The 16,158-nt window shown below is 33.6% G+C and overlaps 1 protein-coding gene across 1 annotated transcript in view; it reads right to left on the minus strand.

Moving 5' to 3' along the window:
- The window catches only part of LOC110024935 (probable sodium/metabolite cotransporter BASS4, chloroplastic), a 71,912-nt gene that overhangs the window by 8,517 nt on the left and 47,237 nt on the right, over positions 1 to 16,158 (minus strand). Inside the window, exons 11-13 of the mRNA XM_020725131.1 lie at positions 13,852 to 13,937; positions 9,752 to 9,881; positions 5,488 to 5,589 (exon numbers count right to left, since the gene is read on the minus strand). Of these exons, the coding sequence (XP_020580790.1) occupies positions 5,488 to 5,589; positions 9,752 to 9,881; positions 13,852 to 13,937 (318 nt within the window). The remainder of the gene's footprint in view (positions 1 to 5,487; positions 5,590 to 9,751; positions 9,882 to 13,851; positions 13,938 to 16,158) is intronic.

The raw sequence follows: 16,158 nt of genomic DNA on the forward strand, positions 1-16,158 counted from the left end.
GCACATAGCTACGGTCGGAAGTTTTATACATGCCCCCGAAGCATTGCCGATCAATGCAGATTTTTCCGATGGGCGGACAGTTTCTCTGATGCAGAGGATGACGTTGGTAGCGATTTGCGAGTTTCAGACGACGAAGGGCAGACACGGGAGCTACAACGTGTCATTGTTCGAAATAACATCACCATTATGCTACTCGTCGTGGTCGTGGTTTTACAGTTTTTTTTTCATTCTGCTTCTCCTAGCTAGTGGTTGAGTTGCATTTGTGTACTCTGTGCTATTTTGGATGTAAGAAACTGTATGAGTTCCTACGTCTTTATGTAAGAAAGAACGACTTCTCAGTGGCTTAAGGTGCATATATGTATTTTACATTTTATGCTTATAAAATATGTTTGTAAATTTTTATTTGTATAGATAAATTAATATTCATATACATTGATATATAGATAAAGAAAAATTTTTAACCTATTTGTGTTCAAAATTACAAATTATTTTTTTGAAAAAATGTATAAAAATGAATGTTGAAAACAATTTAGTTCATTTAATTAAGTAAGAAATAATATTTTTTATAAACTTGATGTATATTAAACCCATATTTATACAAATAAATCAAAATATTTTAAACAGTTTTAACAAACAGGGGCAGATTGGTCATTTTTACATAAAACAGCTGGCTCTCAACATTTTTCACGCAGCTGCACCAAACAGACAGTCAACTTCCCCACAGCTGCTTCCCTACAGCTGCTTCCTGGGGCAGCGCAGGGCAGCGCAACTGCAGCTGAAAAGCTGAGAATCTGCAGCTGCGCCAAACAGGCCCTTAATGGATAGTTATTTGGTTGGTTTGTAATTATAATTGACTGGTTGGAATTTGACTGATTAAATGGCTAAAATCAACAATTTCACTCTTTCAACTTGTTAAAATTTACTTTAATTACTGCTATGTCTTATTTATTTATGAAAATATTGAGATGACTTCCTTTTTGATGCACATGTGGGTTTAACTTATACAATTTTGATCTCTATGGCTATTTTTCTGAATTTTTACGTTAGATGATTTTTGTGAGCAATGGTGTTATCCAACAAAATTAATATGACTCAACAAAGTATGCAGTTTTCTTCCAATTCTAGTATCACACTTGCACATAACCATTTAATCTTTAATCTTTGGTTTCATCTATATCCAAATGGAGCAATGCTTATGTGTTAGTTTTGTTGCGATTCATTCCTGTTTAGAGTTTTGTTTTCCATCTGCTAGCAGCTATATTTTTATCAGGCCATTTTGAACATATACTACCTCATCTTTTTCATCTTTGGGCCTTCTTGATTCTTGTGAATTACTAACTTTGTTGTCTGCTGATCTGCTAGAATTTAAGATATTCATAGTTTCCTTGTTGCAAGGAAGATCATATTAAACGGATTCTTGCTAATTTGTTGGAGTTGCCATTTATTTTTGTCTTCCTGCATGTGATTTGGAAAATTGGTAGTCCTGGATGGAGCCAATCGAATAGTCGCAGGGTTATTTTTGAGTTCGATGTCTCTTTTAGTCTCTACTATTTTGCTTTTTCCCATATGTTTTCTCTTTTTGATATTGCTTTTGAAATGTTCATATTCTTCATTTCTCCAACGTAATTGTAAATTTTAATTTATTACTTGTTTGTTGTGATTATTTTTTGTTGCAACTTTAGATTTTAGTTTTAAATTTGTACTGAAATTATTATTATAGAATTTTTTGTTAAATTGTAATCTTTGAGTTCAAGAAAATAGAATTTTTTGTTACTTAAAGAAGGATGTTCTTTTTTTGGTATTCTGTTTAAATAAATAATTAAATTTATTATTGTTTAATTTCTACAAGCTCATTTCGAGCCGAACTTGAGCCGAGAACAAACAAATTGAATGCAATTCAAACCAAACACAAACATAATGTTCATGAACAATTTGAAACACGAGTTTAATTCGAACAGATAAAATGTCAAAAGAGCCAAACATGAACAGTGATTAGGCTCGCACATGCTCAGCTTGTGGCATCCCCAATGAGCGTCTCATTCATACGTGGATCTTATTTCAAATCATGTAGCCATTATTCTCTAACGAAAAACAAGTTTCAATAAACACACAACTTAATAGAGCTACAAGTACATGGAAATCTTGAACTTTCCTCTTAATATGTTATACTTCTCTCCTTTCAACCAGGCCTGACGGCTGCAAACTCGAAGCAAGTTTCCTTGCTATAAAACATCTCAGCCATGCAGAAGATCACTCAGCCCATTTGAGAATTAAAGATCACAAGGTCTCCAATATATCGATAAGTTTAAGAGATTACTCCTTGAATGCTAGCTAAAGCACCCAGGCAAATGATATTTCACACTTACTCAAAAGTTCAAGAGACTACTTCATGTATAAGAACTACAACCCCTCTAAGCCCCTAGGCGAACGACAACTCAAACTTAGCAAAAATAATCCTCATCCTATGGCCAAGTTGTGGACACAGTAAAAACAAAGTTGCCAACCACAAAACCTTAGAGGTTTATTACTTATCCTAAGATTTGTTTCGCGGGTTCACTTCCTAGGAGGTCGAAGACCACTTGAGAGCCAACGTGCATTATATAATTGTCTGCATTAATATATTATTGCTCGCTCGGAGATTACAACACTGAAATATATCAAACACTTCATTCATTGTTCATTTTGCAGTTGGCTACTAAAAAAATGAGAATCAGATAACTATCCCTACACCCATGAACGGCCTTCGTGAGCCAATGTTAACATTAATAGGCCTTCCTAAGCCTAACAGGTCTATTTCCCTTCAAAAAATGCAGGGGACAAGCTCTGCACACTGAAGCGCCAAATGCCACAATCCAATTGCTGGATTGATTAGCTGAGATCCTCCATCAAACTCATTCAACAACTTAACTGCCATCTTGACCGGCCGAATTGAGCTGTTGAGATCGTCCGTTGAGCTCATCCAACAAATATTCTATGGAGCTGACTAACGATGAAGTGTCGATCATCATTAAATAACAGACATGCATCCAAATCTATTTATGAATTGTCTGACATCCATGTCATCGCCATCTTTCGTTAGCACTTCATGGACAGACCTCATACCACACCATAATTATTTAATATTCTCTCTTTATAACCCGACAAAAGGGGAATCCATTTAGAGTCACATAAATAGAAGCTCTCCCGCCTTTTAAAGGGAGATTACTCTCTTTTCTACCTTCATCAGTTTCCATCCTGACCGAAGATTGAAGTTGAGGACTTCCAGAAAATGCATCAACTTTTATCACTTCCTTCGTAGGTCTTTCTTAGGTTGTATGAGCCCACGAACAACACGGGACCGAACGTCATAAAAGGACTCAACAAAAAACGACAATAGCAAGTCTTTATCCCACTATGTTGGTTCAGCTACATGAATCCTTTTTCTCCATTGCGTCCCATTAAGTGTTATATTTTCATTTAATTCTAATAAATTAAGATCATTTTTATACAATATGCCCAAGTCTTTTTAGGTATACCTCTACCTTTCTTAACATAAGTCGAATCTAAAACATCTACTCTCCTAACTGGATCATCAGATGGTTGTTAATGTGACCAAACCATCTAAGACCAAACCATCTAAGAAGACTCTCTCTAAACTTGTTCGCCACTAGAGCCACACAAATCCTATCATGGATAAACTCATTTCGTATTTTGTTTCGAGGTGTCAAGCCATTCATCCACCTAAACCATTTCATCTCAGCAACACTTAATTTTGTTTTGTGTTTCTCTTTTAAAGGCCAACATTCTGCACCATAGAGCATTGCGAGTCTCATCACAATCTAATAATTTTTTTCTTTAAGTCTATTTAGTAGTTTTCTATCCACAATAAGCCCGATGCATTCCTCCAATTTAATCAACCAACTTGAATTCTACTAATAACATCCCTATCTATATCACCATCACTTTGAACAATAGACACGATATACTTAAAGCATTCACTCCTTTTAAAGACTTAATCACCCATTGTTGCAAACTTACCACTAGATCTACTACTACTAAAATTACATTCAATGTATTCAGCATTAGATCTACTCAAACGAAGGCCTTTAGACTTCAATGTAGACCTCCATAATTCAAGTTTTTCTTGAACGCTCTCTCTAGTTTTATCCACAAGAAGGGTATCATCAACAAATACACCAAGTTACATCCCCTATAAATGTCCAATAAGAGCATCCATAAATAAAGCAAAAAAATATGGGTCTAAAACTGCTCCCTGATATAATTCAACTGAAATAGGAAAATACTTGGTCAATCCTCTTTCTGTTCAAACATAAATAACAACTATAGCATAAATCTCTTTAATGACTTAAATATAAGTCATATCAACGCCGTTCTTCTCTATAACTCTTCAAAAGAACTTCCCTTGGAATCTCATCATAAGTTTTTTTCTAAATCAATAAAAATCATATGTAGGTCCTCTTTAATCTCTTTACTTCTCCATCAAACCTCTCAATAAATGTATAGCTACCATAATAGACCAGCTCGATATAAATCCAAAGTAATTCTAAGAAATCTTTGTATCACGCCTTAATCTATGTTTAATTACCCTCTCCCATAATTTTGAAGTATGACACATTAGTTTAATTCCTCTATTTTAATTCCTCTATAATTTTCCTCTATAATTTGCACACTCTTATGCATTCCCTTTAATCTTAAAAAAGAGATCAAAATACTCTTCCTCCACTCAAACATCTTTTTAGTGTTTAAAATAATATTAAAGAGTTTAGTAAGAAAAGAATCTCCTAAATCTCCTAAATATTTCCACGCTTCAATTGGGATATCATCAGATCCTACTTATTTTCCACCATTGATTTATTTAAAATCTCATCAACTTCTTTTTTACAAATGCAATGATAAAACCAAAATGTTTTATTATTATTAACGATATTAAGATCACTAAGGTTGATCGTATTTTCAGAAACTTCATTGAAAAGTTTATAAAAATAGTTCATCCAAAAAATAGTTCATCCACCTATTTCATCCACCTATGTTGAATATCTTACTCTAAGAAAAACACTTGAATTAAATATTTACATTTCTTTTATCTTTATTTAGCCAGTTTATATATATCTTTTTCACCTTCTTTAGTATATAATCTATTATAAAGATCACTAAAAGCATAATTTTTAGTGTCACAAATTGTTCTCTTAGACTCCCTATGGACCACCTTATATTTTTCCTAATTCTTTAAGTTTTTACATTTAAACCATTTAAACCATTTCTAAGGACTCAACAAACATTAATCTCAAAATAAATCTGATAATTTTCAAGCTCACCTTAATACAGTTTGTATCATATAATCCTAACATTTTCTCATAAAAAAAAGTTCATTTTAAAATTTGAATGTTGCCTTCATAAATAAAGATGATTTTATTGACATAAAGATATACATATCTATATATATATATATATATATATATCCTAAGAAACTTATGTTTGTTACATCACCTGGTTAATGTGGGCGGCCACACAAGGAAGAACCAAAAGTCCAGGCTCGCCTAGAGCTCCCCTTAGCTGCTCAACCACAGCAACCATAACTGGCAGAGTTTTCTGCATAATTAAATGAAGATCCAAAGTTTAGACTTGAGATCACATTTTAATATACAAAGGAGACAATCTATTAGTTACATCAGTATTTGCCCCTCACAGTTTCACGAAACTAAAGAATTTATACAGAAAATTCGTGGTTGAGTGTTAAATCACTGTAGGCTGCTGCTGAGGCTAAGAGTGATGCAGAGATAAATAAACAACACTATGTTTGAATCCCTCGTTCCTTTCCGGTTCGAACCAAAGCACCTGCCTTCTCCCTGTGTTCGCATGCTAAAGCCAAAGCTTCCTCCCTTTGTTCACCAAAGCAAATGCTTCAAAGACCTATGCCCATCTCCCTAATGATACGGTCACAATTAGGGCTAGCTAAGATGAGATTGCTGCGTACAAAAGCCTCTGAAACTCTCCTCTCTCCGGCGCCGCTGTTAATGTCCACGTTCCCCTCACACTCGTCTCCTTAGATACAATCACAATTAGAGTTAGCGGGAAAGGCAATCACGAGATTCTTGTTTACAAAGGTTTCTAAAATTCTCATCTTTGCTCGTTTGGCCTATCCCACTTGCATTACAGTCACGTCCAAGGCTAGTCTGAAGACAACAACGGGATCGCTGCACATACAAGTCTCTGAAACTCCTATTTTTCCCTGTGCCACACGATTAACAAGCCTAGCTGCTCGATCCTACCACACGCAAGCCGCGATATCCTCTTTTGGTTCGCACACTGTAGAGCTATACATATTATTAAAAGAAATTTTGTATTGAAATTCATCGTATCATCGAATACTTCTATTCATCATTGCTATCTCGCACTCAAATGTATAGAAAGCAAAGAATGTATAGAAAGCAAAGAAATTATAAGTACTCGTTCTGATTAAATTAACTCGGCAAGGAAATTGTACTCGCGACACTTTCATGCAAGTTAATCGAACACCACCCACATTCTATAAATCTGTGGATTAGAATTCTTCCGGTTGCAGTGTTTCACAACAACGAGCAGTGCATCTGATAGACAGCCTAGAGGCCAGGCATCACGACACAGTCCCCCCTATGCAAGGGCGACGCCAGGAGGCTGTCAAATTTTTGGTGATCTTGGACTTGCAAATAATATAAAAATATAGACTACTTGGACTTTAGAAATGACATAAAATTTAAAGAAAATGCATGTTACAAAATACATTATAACACTTAAACTATAATTGAAGCTATTTAAGAAATAAATTAAATGCACTTGAGACATGCATAAGATTCACGAAAAATTGAACGACCCATCAATTAATAAAATTGAACTTTTCTTTGACTTCAAATTCGATCATATCTAAAAAGTGAACAAATAAAAATCTGTCTTAATGCAAATGACTCTTTATGTGATCCATTTTAATACAAAAATTCAAATACATAGTTGTCATTTTTAAAGGCTAAAACATGACTTAATATGCATTTTCGTCACTGGATGTGCAATTATAATTTACAAGAAAACAAAAGACAGTTCTTTTTAAAGCCCAAAAATATAATTTTGCATGCTTTTCAATAAAGGTAATGCTTTAACTCAAAAGATCTATGTCGAAATATATGTAAGTAAACCATGGCCTTTCAAATAATTAAACAAGAGTTGTTCAATTATGTGCAAATGGTTAAAACATCATGTTATATTTTGAGGGTCATAACACATTATGATCGAATATATGTGTATAATCTCAAATTTAACTATAATTTACCCATATGGGCTCCTAAAATTTTAAATGCTTTAACAAATAGCTTAGGCATATTGCGCTGGTTAAGACCAAACTTACACTCAAACAATTCATATTTTGAAAAACAATCAATCGGATCGTTTTATGTATAAGATAGGGTTGTAAGTCTAATCATCTAGTCTGATCCTACTCCTCGTAAGGACTAAAGTTAATAAGTCTATAAGTCTAGTAACTTTAAAATAAATGTCCTAATCATAAATGTAAAAATTTACAAGTCAAAATCACCTAGTCATATCTTCCTCCTTATTAGAACTAGAGTCGACGGGACTAATATATTAAATATATCAAAATTGACAAATGTCAAATGAATATTAAAGATGAAAATTTTAGATGTCAAATCCTCAATAATGGCCGAATTGGTAGAAGTTTTCAACTGAAGGAGTCTATTTTCAAAATTAAATTTTAAAGTCTATTTGAATAAGTTCAAATAATATATATATGAACCTGATCCAACATAAGCATGACAAAGTTGACAAGGTTCATATACAATCATATGTCAATACTAAATTCGATCATTTATAAACAAGATGTAAAATTGACAGCGTTCCTCAATGATGGCCGTGTTGATTGAAAATCTCAATCGGAATGGTCAACTTTTAAATTTATTGCCAAATATTCAAATTAAAATCAATAACCTAAAGACTTCAAACAAATAAAACCAAATACTCACTTAAAAATCAATCACCCAAGACTTAAAGAAAAATAAGTTCACCCTCCCCAACTATTTGTCGGGACTGACAAACTTCCAATTGACTTCAGTTCATAAAGAGTGAATGTCATATCGAGTGTATCCATGTATTCACACTCAAAATAATCTCATTCCAGTAAGGTCGTGACCCAAGTCTTCTGTCTGTATGATTTTGCCATCAAATGACACCACAAAATAGCAGTTATAACCGGAGTCCTCTGATCGGATAGTTGATGCATAATGACATTATTATATTATGGTCACGGTTGCAAACCTTATGTTTCCCAAAATTTTTTACCTTTTGAGTCCTAAACTACAAGGGTAAAATTGATTGACAAAGCCTTATGTCAGCTAAGATCGACTTATATTTTGTCCATTAGACAAACATCCACCCCATATCTATAAAGCTCTCTTAGATGCAACATGGTTGTTGAAAAGAAACATTCAATCAGGTTTAATCGAATACCACTTGTAAGTAAATCAGGGACCATGACAATCCGGGAAGACGAAACCATGGGATCTTGATAAGGCTTGTCATCATTTCACCCACCATCTGCTTTAAGCTCTAAGGAATAGATTTTTACAATTTCGAATGTATGTCTGTTGCTACTAAATATTAAATATCCAGTATTTAATGACTAGCCCTAATTGAAAATACTCTCATATTATCAAAAGAGGTAATTAACCATAGGGGGCTTGAGATCATGGGGAATCTTGAATCCCATATCATAAAATCATTGCAAAATGAGGGCAAAATCTTTGGATAACGTTTTAACTACAATACAATTTGCCTTATGAAAATTTAACCCTTAAAACTCTCTCAACAATCAACAAACAAATGAGAGAATCCCGAGATATTTTGAATTTTTGAAGCCCACATATGGCTCTCATCTTTTTAGGGTATATTTAGGATAGTTTTCTGCTTGCATTTTGTTTCAAACCATCAATACAGTTCTACTTATTGTTTTCTAAAATTTTTGTGATGGAAAATTATTTTTTGCAACCATATATACTAATATTTTGGTAGTTACAAGAGAACTATTGTTCGACCTTTTGGGAAAAGTAAATATTTATAATTCTTACCAAAGTATTTTAAGAAGTTACTTTTTTAACCACACATTTACACTTCTATGAAAAGTAACAGCCATCCCAAACAAACCCTTAGAGGAATAACATTTATTGGATCTCCTTAATAGTACACTTAAGGTTCAGCTGAATGGATATTGATTAAAAAGAACATTCGAATATGAATGACAAAAGCTAATCAAGTTTTGTACTTTTCGGAAATTAAAACTAGTCCGAAAGTTTGAAGATATATTTCAAGCATCTTAACCCTAGCACTCAAAAAAAAATTGCGATTAACTCACTAACAGGCTCCAAAAAAAAAGGTTGGCATTATCGGCAATGGAAGGTATATGTATGTCCTGGAACTCAGCATTTGTCATGATTTTTATTTTGGAATATTTACATACATTTCACACAATTCCTATGTATTTACATATCTAACACCTAAAATTTAGTTATTCCATACATGCCATCTTACCTATGCAGTAAAGATATATATCAGTTTCTAAAAATTAAAATGGTGGTATTTTTTATTTAATTTCAAAAGTTCGGATGGTATAAAAGTTAGATATGTAAATACATAAGAATTGGGCTGTATGTGAAAATTGCCCCTTCTATTTTCAAATTCGAAGCATTGGAACTATAAAGAACTTTGAACGGACCTGACTGGCAACAATAATGACTGCACATGCATTCTCTCTTTTTGCAAGAATTGACTGTTCATCTCCGGAGAGCATTGATAGAATCCGGACGGCAAAGGTGTTGAGTGCCAAAAGAATGATGTGTAGGAGCCTGGGGTACAGGAAAAAAGACGATTGTTAAGTTCATAAAGAAGACGCATTCATGCTTTTTCAATCAATAATGGTGATGATCAACAACACTGCTCGCAGTTGAAAGCTTACACCCTAAAGATGAGAAAGTAAAACCAAAAATAAAGGGCAATTTAAATACATAACACAATTCTCATTCATTTACATATAACACCAAAAGTTTGATATTTACACTTATAAAACCTTGGTATCATAAACCTATGCATGAAAAGTTGTATTTAACTTTAAAAGAACAGTGAAGGTGATATTTTTGATGTGATGTAAATTATTAGTGTTATGCATGTAAATATGAAGTTCAACATACAAAATTGCATCAGAATTTTAATATAGATTTACCACAGATGGTTACATTAGGTTGCCATGGTTTCAAATTTTACAAATATTTGATTGCAGAGTAAATACATTCTTATTTTCTCAAATACAAATATAAGTTGACACTCCATCTATATAACAAAAAAACTCAACAACTGAAACATGATAAAATGCTCAAAATCACCCTAGATGAAATAACAGCAAAAAATTGATATTTATTCAAGGGGTTCCGCTGCCGAACCCTTAAAATGGGGGAATAACAACCCGATCAATGAAATGCATATTCTTCGTACAGAAAAAATAAGGTTCCACATCTTAAGAGGGCTGGACTGCAGGACTTTTCCAATACTACTTGAGGCCCCTTTTGGGGCAGCGGAAAGGCAGCGGCGCGGCGGGGCAGCACTCATTTTGCTCGTTTGGGGCGGCAGGAGGGCCACGACGCGGGGTGGTTTGGGTAAAACGTGAACAGTGGGCACGACCCCGCGGCTCTCTTTTCTCTTCACGTTTTTACTTTCGATGCCCTTCGTCCGCCCTAACTCCTTCGTCTTTTACTCTTGGATTTATTAAATCTAGTTGGAAGACGGCTTTATGGGATTTAGAACAGCTGAAGCGTGCAAAAGGGGGTGGAAGGAAGACAACGAAATATGAGGGCTACCTTCCTCAATCGTTTCAGCCAGGAGCGAAGCTGGAGGAAGAGGAAGATGGGAGGCCTTTGTACGCCCCGATCCCTTCGTTGCCTTCAAAACTAGCTCTAGTCGCGAATGTATGGCTTTGGTTTCGACCTCAAGTAGAACAGACGGGGAAGATAAATTTAAATTGGTTTTATTAAGGCTAATTTTTTTTAATTTAATAATTATGTTATTAAGTTGTATATAATCATATTTTCAACTAATACACTTAAATTCATATCGACAATAGCAAATTTTTTAGTCAATATTTTGCATAGAAATTAATTTTTTCAAAAGTTATTATGATTATTTTAAATAAGACAAATTATAGGAAGGAGCGCCTTAAGAATTTCATTTTTGGAAAGAAATGGAAAAAAAGTGTAGATTCAAATGTACTATATCTCGTACATATCTGAATTTTCGTACTGTTTTGAAGTGAATTTCTACTTCAAAAGTATAAAATATATTATTATCACAGTTATGTTACATACAACATTACTAAACAGGGGCAGAATGGTCATTTGTCCAGAAACAGCTGCCACGCAGCTGTTTTCAAATAACTGAAACAAAAAATCAGTCAGCAGCTGAGAAGCTAATAAGTTGCAGCTGCCCCAAATAAAACTTGAATCCTCATCCAATACCAAATATGAAAACGAAGCATCCATCGGTTCACACAAAAGAACATTCAGAATAAAAAGTAAATAAATAAACAAACTCATTTTTTATACTTTTACATGGTAAATTAATGATCATTGATATTTAGCCTTTGTGAAGTTGGGCAGAACCATTTGGTGATGCCACATGTAGTCTAGTGATTCCACATGTAGTCAAGCAGTTGATTGATAAGTTCCATTCTAAACATTCATCCTCTCTTCCTTTTTCTGGATTTTTCATTTATTTTAATATATTTAATATTACTTCCTGATCATTGAATCTCTTGGTTTACTCACCTTTTAGTACATTTATCATAGCTCTTCTAGTAGCAAGAAAAGGTCTACCTAAAATGGGTGGGATTGTTTTATCTTCCTCCATATCTAATACAATGAAATCAATGGGAAACATAAATTTATCCACTTTTACTAACACATCTTCATTAATCCCCTTTTGTTAAGTAATTGATTGATTAGTTAACTGAAGACTTACACAAGTGGGGGAAATCTGTATTATTGTGCTTTCGTTTCTGTTTTGAGTCCATAATGTATCTCCATTGTTTTGGAGTAATAAAATCCGCTTTCCTATCGAATTTTGGGTTAACTCCGGTATCATAATCTTATCATGCGCCATATAAAAAAAAACTAAAATCAGCTTGAAGAAAAGAAATACATTTGGATGCATCTAAAAAGAAGGCTTCACCGATGCGTTTCATGCAAAAAAGGATACCACAAATAATAAAATAATTATTTCTTCCAACTGAATAACTAGAAACTATAATAATAAGAATTGAATGAAATATTAAAAAATACCAAACTTCAAAATTAGCACGAAGGGGGTATTTATGAAAATAGCCAGGCAACTAAAAGTTTAAATTACTCCTAAAAGCTTATTATATATTTAAAGTTTTGAAAGAAAGAAAAAAAAGTTAAATTACTCAGAACATTAGATTATATACTATGTTTCATGTAGCTCCACATTTTTCAAAAGGCTCAACATAGTTATGATCCAACTACATTTAGGTCCACACTCTGTTAGTTTCATCTAAGAAATTTGAAGAACCCCAAAAGATTTACACAATGGTTGGGAGACCTTGAGAAAAGTCCATCACTCCCAAACTCGCAACCCACTGTCATCCTGTTACCCTTTTGCTACTTTTGCAGTATCACCGTCCTTAATCAAAGAAAGCAGAGCTTGAGGAACAATCTACCACCTAAGAACCTCTCTTCAATTCCGAAAATTAAAAAAGGAGCCATCATTCTATCTCAATGATAATATCAGCTTCCCTCTCATCTAGAACTAGAATTTTATTCTAAAATATTTTGCCTTAGTTTTATTTTGTGCTTGATTTATAGTTTTTAAATCAATGCTACAAAAAAAACTTGAGCAGCTCTATGATTTTGCTGCATTCGGATGCATTTCAATTTGCACTATTGAGTTCGGAGTTTTATGAATTTGCTACATTCAGAAACAGGGTTATCCTCGTTTGTTTTATTTGTTAGTCATAGAAAATGAGTTTTTAACCTTCCAAATCCACTGCAAAGGCGGATTTTTGGAATGGAATGGATTGACAGACGGATGTGTACAAGATAACATTTTGAACTAATGAGGGTCACTATGAAAATTTGGTTAAATGGAAATGATTGTCAGATTATGAAGCTATGTGGGAGCCATACGATTTGATCTAACAGCAGTTTCCTCTCTTCCACCTTGAGGATAAAATGTCTTTTCGGGAGGGGAGTAATGTTAGACCGGTGCCTACAGCGTGTTCCGTCGCACCGAGCTAGCCAAATAATTTGAAAACTTATTTTAGGGACAGGCTAAAAGGACAATTTAGTCTTTTGTTAATTATTATTGTGGGATATAAATATGGTTTAATATGTTAGGATTATGCTATGCATGCGTGATTGCTTTCGTGAGTCTTAGGAGTAAGGGTTTGGGAGAGATCGTCTACCTCTCGAATTGTAGGTGTTAGAGTTTAGGAGAGATAACCTACCTCTTGAATTTGGGTTGTATTATTTTGTGCCAGTGAAATAAAATACTTTGCTTGCCCTGCTCTCCGCATAAGTTCGTCTCTTTTCTATCCGAAAACTATAAAGAATCTACTTTAAAATTGAAAAAGAAGCCCGAAGAGATCAATAAAAAATGAAAACCATTAAAATATATGCATATAAAAGAATGCAAAAACAATTACCAGAGCCAAATAGTTAGCAAAAAGCCAATGATGATGATGATACAAAAATAATGCAAGATTCTGGCATCAAACAGCACAATTTCAAACAGCAATAGTGAATAACATACACCCCCATGCTCACAGCAGTAGCAAAAACTTCTGGCCGAACTGTAAGGAGCAGTGACTTCGACCTGCTCACCTGCATCCAAGGAACCTGCAAAACAAAAATAAAAAAGATGTGATGGTGAAACCATGAGAATGCAAGGCAAACATGATATCTTAATGCACGTCCAAGTGAAACATTTAGAAAGATAACAGATGAAAATGTGAGAATAGCTTTTATTACTCTCTCTCTCTCTCTCTCTCTCTCTTGCATACATACAAACACATACATGTGTCTGTGTGTGTGTAAATATATATATGGGCATTTACGTACATACCACCCAATTCCTATGTATTTACATATCTATCTTAAATTTTGTTATTACAGTTCTGCTAACCAAACCTTTCATATCACATAAAATACCACTATTTTAACCTTTTCTAAAGAAGCCAAATAAATCTTTTCATGCATAGGTAAGATGGAATATATGTGAAAAATGAAGTTTAGAAATTATATATGTAAATACTCGTATACATATTATTGAATAAAGGTTTCACACATTTTAACCAATAGAAGTAAATGATGTATTCAAGAATTTAGAGCCTTTTAGAAATGGAAAAAAGGCATTTGGATGCCGTGACGTATTTCTCATCGGCTTCTTTTTTAAAATAGTGAATGTGACGTGACATCTAAAAGTTCAAATGAAGACATTTATGGTTATTTTGAAGAAAAAAATTAAATTTTACACCAAAAATTGAAGAAATTTGTGCACGCATTTTTTTTTTTATTTTCACATAAAATTAAATATTCACAGTAGTTTTGAAGATAACATTAGATTTGAGGAGACTCACAATTGCGATTTAAAAGTTCTAAATAATTATTTTTTTCTTAAACACATCTAAATAATTATTTTTTTCTTAAACACATGACTAATGCCACATGTCATGATTTTAGAAGGCTATGATGAAAAAAGCATCAGAATTTCCTTTACACGATTTTTTTACTTCAGAAATAAAGTCTACCAGTATACTTTCTATATGACATGCAGCAATTTTTTTTAAATATTTTCCATTTTCACGTTATTGTAATAAAATAATATCTGCTGATATTTGTAATTACTACATAAAAAGGTACATATTTTCATGTCCAGTTTCAGAGAACTATCATTCATTCATTTGACTATTTTAAAATCTTCTCTTAAGAAAATGATAGAAGCAATAAAGAGCATCTATACTCCAGCTCTGGTTGAATGCATGTACGCTGCTTCAGCTAAAAAAGCAGCCACATAGCAAGTAGGTTTTAGGCTTTGTACGGATCTAAGAAAAATGAACGAATAAAATGAAATTCAAAGAGCTTGTGGTCTGATTATGAAACTGCTGACAGTTAATTTTTAATCCGTTTGGGATTGCTTTTATTTATTTTTTTGTTTTTTTATTTTACCTGAAACAAAATATATTTGTTATGTTAAAAATATGTATATGTTTATTGAATATTAAATAAAGTTATGTGAAGATAGTGATGATTGCCAACGAAACTATTGCGGCCAGACAACGTCCTCCATTATACAACATCTGTCAAATAATGGCGGTGGAAATTGTGTTTAAAAACAATCAAAATACATAAATAAATGTAATAAACGTGTCAAAGGCTAAACAATAAAACCAAAAATGATCCCAAAGAAACATTCAGAGGCCATTTGAGATCACTTTTATTTTTTTATTTTATATTTTGTTGTTTTAATTTTATTTTGTTTATGTTTTGATTTGAAACAAAACATGTTTGATTATCTAATTAAATTATGGTTATTTTAAAAACAATTAAAACATATAAAAATTATTTGAGTGTTTTAAAAAATAAATTAAGTTGTGATGCAAGGGCTAGGGCCCAGGGCTGAACCAGCCGGCCCTAATTAGGGCTGGGAGCTGCTACCTCTTCTCCTAATTATCTTATTTTATTATAAATACATTGTGTTAGGGCTTAGTTTTTTGGGATTTGAGAATTTTTTCAAGCTTGCCGTCGATGTTTATTTTCTTTTCTAGGGTTGTATCCACAGGTGAGAAGGTGCTTCAGTTGTAACTCGTCTAAGGTGGTGACCGTCTCCAAGGGTCCAAGTGGTGCTTCGGCTGTAACTCGATCCCGTGGAGATATTTATCCTTCCCAACTCCCCTCCGCAACCTTACATGACCTACCTGTTGACTGCCAACCACTACTTGGCCTCCCTGTCGTGCCACCCTTCCTCCTTTGTGGCTGCAATCTTCCCCACACCCTACAGCTCCATCCAGTGATACCACCTGCAGCAAATCCTGCTGCCGTTAGTCTGCTCCTCTGCTGA

Source organism: Phalaenopsis equestris, unplaced genomic scaffold (genome assembly GCF_001263595.1).
Source record: "Phalaenopsis equestris unplaced genomic scaffold, ASM126359v1 Scaffold000281, whole genome shotgun sequence".
Lineage (NCBI taxonomy): Eukaryota > Viridiplantae > Streptophyta > Magnoliopsida > Asparagales > Orchidaceae > Phalaenopsis > Phalaenopsis equestris.